This window comes from Nanorana parkeri, unplaced genomic scaffold (assembly GCF_000935625.1).
Source record: "Nanorana parkeri isolate BGI_ZX_2015 unplaced genomic scaffold, ASM93562v1 scaffold751, whole genome shotgun sequence".
In the NCBI taxonomy this organism is placed as follows: Eukaryota; Metazoa; Chordata; class Amphibia; order Anura; family Dicroglossidae; genus Nanorana; species Nanorana parkeri.
The window spans coordinates 721,430-728,474 of record NW_017307019.1 but is presented as its reverse complement, the minus strand read 5'-3'; the positions used below and the strand labels follow the sequence as shown (position 1 = coordinate 728,474).

Here is a 7,045-nt window from a genome sequence, read left to right as displayed (position 1 = left end):
ACTTAACCCTTGCAATGCAGAAGTAGCCCCACTGCAAGAGTTAATTTTGTACATGTCTGGAGTTCTTCTTTAATCCTGAAACTGTAGGTCCGCTGCTTTTGGCATAATGTGCACGTATGTTATACATGTACATTATGCCAAAAGCAGCGGACCTACAGTGTCAGGTTTAAAGAAGAACTCCAGGCATGTACAAAATTAACTCTTGCAGTGGGGCTACGTCTGCATTGCAAGGGTTAAGTGCTCGATTTGGTCCAGGGTTTAAAAAAAAAAAAAAGATATACTCACCCAATCCTTGGTCCCGTGGCGGTGTCTGCTCACCTTTCTTCCCCTTCAGCTGTGCAATGCCCCTTTGCGTCTTCACGTTCAATGAAAGTGACGACATCCTGGGTCCTTAGACCAGGGAAGAAGAGGCTGTGGGGTCTGGTCTAGCAGCCGGAGTTCTTCTCTAAGTGAACCTGTCACTACTTCCAACTTGCCAACTAACTTCACATGCACGCATTACTGAAAGAGAGCTCTTCTAGATGCCTTACTTAAAAATTCAGTTTTGCCAATTGAAGAGGCTCCAGCGTCATTCATAATGTACTTAGACTTCCTCCAAAAGAAAAAGCTTTCCGCTTCCAATGTCCTCTGCAGCAATCATCCACCCCATAAAACAGCACTAAATACAGATTTATTTTCCCTTTGCCTTGAGTTCTTCATGAGACACACACACACAAAAAAAAAATACAGTACACCTTTCACAACCAAAATGACAATAGTTTATTCAAGTTTGTTCAAATTCAAGCAAGGAACCCACCACAACCTTTTATTTGAACCGAAAATCGTCTTAACTATGCTGTTCAAAAGCATAAAATAAACAGTCTGTGATTATGCTTTCATCAGTACCATGTGCCACACTGTGTTGCTGGCTTATACAAAAAAGAAAAAAAAAATGGAGAAAAAAAAAAAAAAGGAAAAGGAAGTAAAAAGTATCTGTGTTGATCATAGAAACTTTTTTCTTTAATTTGGTAACCTGCACAGGAAAAGTGACGGCAGGATTCTGACTTGTTGAGAACAACAAAAACATAATTAGGGATGCAAACAGGAGATCTTAATATTGAAAGGTTTAACCAAGTGACCAAATTGCTTAGGTTTGAAGTCCCATACATTGTACTAGTACAAGCTGTGTCTCCACAAGATAAAAAAAAAAACTTGATTGACAAGTCTAACCTGATGTTAGTCTGTTGAAACTTGTATAACATGAGCCACCTGGTTTTCATGACCCATTGCAAGCTCTGAGGAAGGGGGAGTGGAGAACAAAATGCACTGGCTGTTATCAGATGACTTCTTATCAAGATTAATAAATCTTTAGTGGACTAATTGTTTACTTTGGCGCTCTCACTTTTCACACATCTGATCACTTCGGGGGACCCATGGAATACCTTTTAGGATAGGAAGTTGCTTAGGACCAGGCCTTGCACATATTTAACACCAGCACTCCACAAACAAGTACTTGGTATCCTGTTTAAACTGACACTGTCACTTCTATTCCTAAAGCTGCCCATACACCTTGCGATCATCGTACAAACCTTTTCGTCCAATGATCGAACCGTCGTCCAATTTTCTTACGGCGGCCCCATCCTGCCCCGATTATCGCAAGGGGGCAGGATGGGGTCGCACGTATTTTTATCTGCGTATGTGCAGTGTAAATCGTACGAATTTTGACGTATGGAAACGCCACCGACCTTGCGAAAATCAACAATTGACCAAAGTTTTCTAACCTGCTGGTTAATCAAAAGTCGATCGATTGTACAGTATTTGCGGTTGCACACTGCCTTAGGAATATCGGACGAAAACGGGATCGCATACGAAAATCAGTCTGCCCACTTAAGTCACATGATCAGTATTATAATAAGAGAAAACCTGCTGGGAAAAGCAATGAGCCAATCCCTGAGAAGTGCATAGAAGGTCCCCATTATTACAAAAAAAGCCATATCTCATTTTTTTTTGGGCAGCTTCTGAAAACCATAGCTGGCTGGAAAATGAAATCAAAAGAGGGGGGAGGAGAAATAGAGAGAGAGAGATTTAAAGTGGAGTTACCCTTTAAGTTTTCTCAGCCAAAACCAGGGCAGAATGCATATCTGACTGCTCACCAACATGTTTTGGACTTCATAGAATCTAACAGTTTCTTTTGAAAGAATCTGTTGTTGTAGTTAAGACCTGTGAGGAATTTTAAAGTACTTGGCATTTGGTTCTCCTGCAAATCAATACAGATTGGTATCACCTTGGCCGTATTGTTCTCTATAGCATTGACAAGGCACCATTCAGACACCCATTTGCGCCAACACTCTTCCAGAAAGCGAGGCGACAGTATAAGGAATGACACCCTGCTGGACTGGATCACGGTGTCAACCGCTGAAATTGCCGGTACTCCACCTGCTTGATCGCGGTGCTCAACAAAGCCATGGTAGCCATTCTTCTCCAAAATACCAGCAACCTGAAGAGCAATGTTTGTATCGTGTTCAGTGTGCCACAGGGAGAATTCATACTTATATTGTGCTGTGCACATATCTCAGTGGATACACAATGTCAATGCAGCATTTGCTTGTTGTAAAGGATGAGTATACTCTAACGAGTGGCATGTTATAGTTCTTTTCACCTATACCCTCAAAAATCATTGGCACCAAGTAGTTGTCCCAAAAACAAAATCATACGCTTGAACTATATTCACATGCCTGTTTCTCTTAGCTCTTCAATAACACTTTCAAGCTTAATCCCAGAAGATTTCAAAACCTCACATCGTTCCTTTAGCTCGTCCTGGGCTTCCTTCAACTTGTTGTTTAATTGCACATAAGAACAACTCTGTAAGTACTGCTTATTTGCCTCACTGGATGCATCATGAGTAGGAATAAAGGTCTCTGTTAGAAAAACATGACAAAGAAAAAAGTGAACAGAAGACCTAGGCCCAAAGGGAAGTGGCAGACAAACACACAGATGAATTAAATATAAAAGCTGTTCTATCTACCAAATGATTTGCAAAGCAATGCACATACTCTTATGACTCACCCACCTCTTCTGTGATTTATGAAAGCATAACATCACTTTTCAGAGCCTGCAGTAATGCTGATTGCACCAATCATTAGATGAAGCTGAGGAGCAAAGCCAATAAATTCTCCTCGGCTCCATCTAGTGGCCATAATGTGGCATTACATTACATTTGACCTGAAAAGAAAACATACAAAGAACGTTTCTTTTTCCTCTATTAGCACAGAATGAATGTTCTCCGAAACTCGCACAGCGAATGGCTTTGCAAATAGTTTATAAATAGACCCTGAAGTGTTTGTATTTGTTGATTATAAAGTGAACTAGAAAAAATATATGAAAAATATACATAGAAAAGATATTATGAAGTTTGAAGGAACACAAGTGGAAGTACATCTTCTAATACATGCATGGAGAGTTATTATTTTATGCTACCATCAACATCTTGCTACCAGAATATCTATCGTACCCTCGCTGAGGTCACAAGCGAATACCGGGTCAGATGCTATTGCACAACGAACATCTTCCAGAATCTGTTCTACAGTAGGTGGTTCAGGTCGAGAAGGAAGAACAATGCGCTTTTTGGCTCTAGAAGTCATCTTTAGAATGTCTCATTAAAAGTAGTCTGAAAACAGAAAACACATAGACCATTAAATATAGCAACAAGGTTAGTAGATTTTTACAGAAAGTTTGAGACAAACTACCTGTTTTCTCCCATCCAAAAATGTCTGCAAAACTACCCCCTGACTGACCAGCAATAATTGCACTGCAGCGCCAATCTACCTATGAGTATGTGTACTTACCTTTCCAGTGGTCCGTGTCCTCAAACCTCTCTGCAAGTATTCCACACTTTTGTGCGTGTCGGATACCTGCTCTCCCTGCTGCTGTGGTTCCTCCTGCCAGCTTCTATGTCATGTATTGACCTCTGAGCTGGCGGGAGGAACCACAGTATGTGTTGGATGGAGTGAGTAATTACACAACGGGCTCAGGGCTCCAGAAAGAAAAGCACTGATGTTCTTCTGTTACAGCCCAGGCTTTTACAAGTGACCTTGTGGTAAAGGGTTTACTTCAAGGATACAAGTATAAAAACTTCCATAGAAGTTGGGTTAGTCTTATCAGGCCTGAAGCATTTTCTACTACTCCAGCCCCCCCCCAAGAAACTCACCATCTCCCTCCCTCTCCAATTCTCTCTCCTATTCTATCTCATGCATTCCATCTCTCTTAAGGTGCCCATACACTGCTCGATTCTCGTACGAGAATCGAGCAGTGTGAACGAAGACGTGCGACCGTTTCTACTGTACGGTCGCTCGTCTTTTGTCTAAGGAGCACACTAGAAAACCAGCCGAAAATCGTACGATTTTCTGCTGGTTTGAACGGTGCTCGGGAGACAAATGCCGAACGGGCCGGTGTGTGCACGCGCACACTGCCCGTTCAGCATTGCGGTCATCGTAAAAAAAAAAAGACATACCTCACCTAAACCTTGGAGCCAGCTGGCTGTTAAGATTGATCCATGGAGCCTCTCTCCCCCCTCCATTGCAGCAGTCTAAGGTCCTACATTGTATAGGACGTGAGGAGATAGATGGACATTCCATCGCTGGAGCGGAGGGATAGACAGGCTGCAAGGATTGTTCTGACAGCCAGCCGGCTCCGAGGTTCAGGCGACTATGACAATATTATCCTACTCCCTAGACCAGGGGTGGGCAACCTTGGCGCTCCGGCTTGGCATTGCAAGGCTTAAGAATAATTCTGCCCGGAGTTCTTTAATGTCACACAAAGTCAATCAGCTTCTGGGCTTCTGTTCCTGCTATCTGCACTCCATGGGAGTGCTGGTATTGTAAACACAATGTATAAAAAGGTGCCCATACACTGTACAATTATCGTACGATAATCGCGGGAAATCCCGCGATCGTACGATAATCGCAAAGTGTATGGAAGGCGTGCAACCGTTTCTACTGTACGATCGCACGTCTTCCGTCGAACAAGCAGGCTGGAAAACCCGCCGAGAATTGTACGATTAGTGGCGTGCGTGTTTGACAACTGCCGAACGGGCCATTGTGCGCACGTGCACACTGCCCTTTCAGCATTGCAGTCATCAGCGAGTCGTGCTTGCGACGATCGCAAGTACGATCTGCCTGTCCAAGATGGGCAGATCGTACGGTTTTTTAATTACTTTACAACTAGGGTTGTACAGTGTATGGCCACCTTAACAGTGTTTCTGTACCGTGTTTACCTCCTGTTAGAATGCAGGCTCAGGCAGAGCTGAATCATCACTGTCCAGCCTCTCTCTTCTGTATGAAATCATTGCTATAGCAATCTATTGTTGACTGATTGCAGCCAGCAGTAGATCACTGTGACAGCAGAAAAAGGGGGGGGGGGGGGGAATTTACTGCGTAAGCAAGCACAATGTCATTCCACATTTCAGCACACCTTTAAAAAATCAGACATGCCTCTTTTTGTATGCAGCACACCTTGTGGCGTGCTGCAGTGTGGCTGTGTTTGCTGCTACTGTAGCAGCGATTTGGGGTGTCATTCAAAAGGAATAGCACCAAGGCATATGCACAACGGTGCAAAGGTTACCATGCATTGTGTTAAAGAAAACTATTGTGCAGTCCTATGGACATGTGGGGGGTGGCACTGGAGAAGGTCTCTAAATTGCCCACCACTGACATTGATTAAATAGACTTATATTTGTAAGTTGAATATGATCACGCACATGTTTCTAGAGAGGAATGTATAAACACAAAACGTGAGGATTTCCTGGGACACTTAACCTGTAATAAAAGCTGGGGACAAGCCCACAAAGCTATTCATGACATAAATATTAAAGGGTGCATTCACACCATGGCGATACATGGATTTCACGGTTCCGTGCAATTAGCGCATGCTACTGCACAACACACCTACCGTGTGTTATAGTGTGAAGGTGCATTGTGCTGCCATTCATCTGCTCACATACGGTGAGAAGTGAACCTATGTATATATACACACACAGCAACAGCATCTCATTAACCTTTATGTCAGCAATGATTAAGCCTGACATAGATATCATATTTATGTCTATTAAGAATGCGCTTACCTCTGTGTTGTGGTATCCTGTTTTTGAAGTCTTTTTATAGCATGCACTGCAGAGCGTCTCTCCCTGATTCCTACTTCCTGTTAACACAGTCATCAGGGAGTGTAGTTTAGTGCCATGATAGGGAACTACATATCCCATGAGTCATTGGGTTGTTGGCAAGCCGGTAGAGGAGGTGCGAGGGAGGCAGAGGAAGGCGCTCCTCTCTGTTAGGAAGTGGAGCAGCTGTGCATAGTAACCAATCAGCTTCAGGGGGAGGCAACCTCCACAATCCAGCTACACTCCCCTCCAAATTTCATCATACCTCTCTGAGTCTTGTAATGCCTTATGGGGCTTGTAGTTGCACAACATCTGCTGTGCTATAGAGATGGGAAGTTCGGATCTTTCAAATGAATCGGTTCATTTGGATCAGTTCATTCAAAAGAACCGATTCATGAATCGAATCTTCGGTTCACTGGCTGTTTCACGGGTCATATTACAAAGCTAGCTAGCCTCTGCTATAGGGTCTCTGCTTTACGTCACATGGAGCTGCTGCAAACGGATCAGCTCACTCAGCTGAATCGACTCCACCAGTTCAGTGAATAGAATCGATTCAAAAGAACGATTCGTTCATGAACTGGACATCTCTACTGTGCTGAGGTTGCCTGTTGTAGCTTAACTGAACAAACTGAAGATAGCAGCTGATTGGTTACTATGCACGGCAGCTCCAGTTTTAGTAAATGTCCCCAGTAAGGGTTAATGCGTTCTCCTCTGTCCTGTGATCTCAGAGCAGCATTGAGAAGTGGAGGGTGAGCCTGAGGGCACCCATGTGCTGCAGATTATTTCCTGACAAAGCACCAAGCAGCTCCTTTACAGGTCTGTACAATACAAAGAAGAATGTGAGTTCATAGAGGATGAAAAAACGCTGCAAAGTCACTCAATACACCCCAGGACTGAGGATAAAGTGCCCAT

General features: G+C 43.4%; 1 protein-coding gene across 1 annotated transcript; it reads right to left on the bottom strand.

The window, feature by feature from the left end:
- Positions 1-2,459: 2,459 nt before the first annotated feature.
- CUNH19orf25 (chromosome unknown C19orf25 homolog) lies at positions 2,460-6,117 on the bottom strand. The gene is made up of 4 exons (XM_018564447.1): positions 6,098-6,117; positions 5,147-5,149; positions 3,491-3,646; positions 2,460-2,897 (listed from the first exon to the last, which is right to left on the bottom strand). Exons 3-4 carry the CDS (start codon positions 3,618-3,620, stop codon positions 2,707-2,709), a joined length of 321 nt encoding a protein of 106 aa, XP_018419949.1. The 5' UTR covers positions 3,621-3,646; positions 5,147-5,149; positions 6,098-6,117; the 3' UTR covers positions 2,460-2,706.
- Positions 6,118-7,045: the final 928 nt, after the last annotated feature.

Coding starts and splice junctions, on each gene's coding strand:
- CUNH19orf25 (XM_018564447.1), bottom strand. CDS start 3,620: ATGACTTCTAGAGCCAAAAAGCGCATTGTTCTTCCTTCTCGACCTGAA. Junction 2,898..3,490: donor CGCTTGTGACCTCAGCGAGG/GTACGATAGATA, acceptor TTTTTCTAACAG/AGACCTTTATTCCTACTCAT.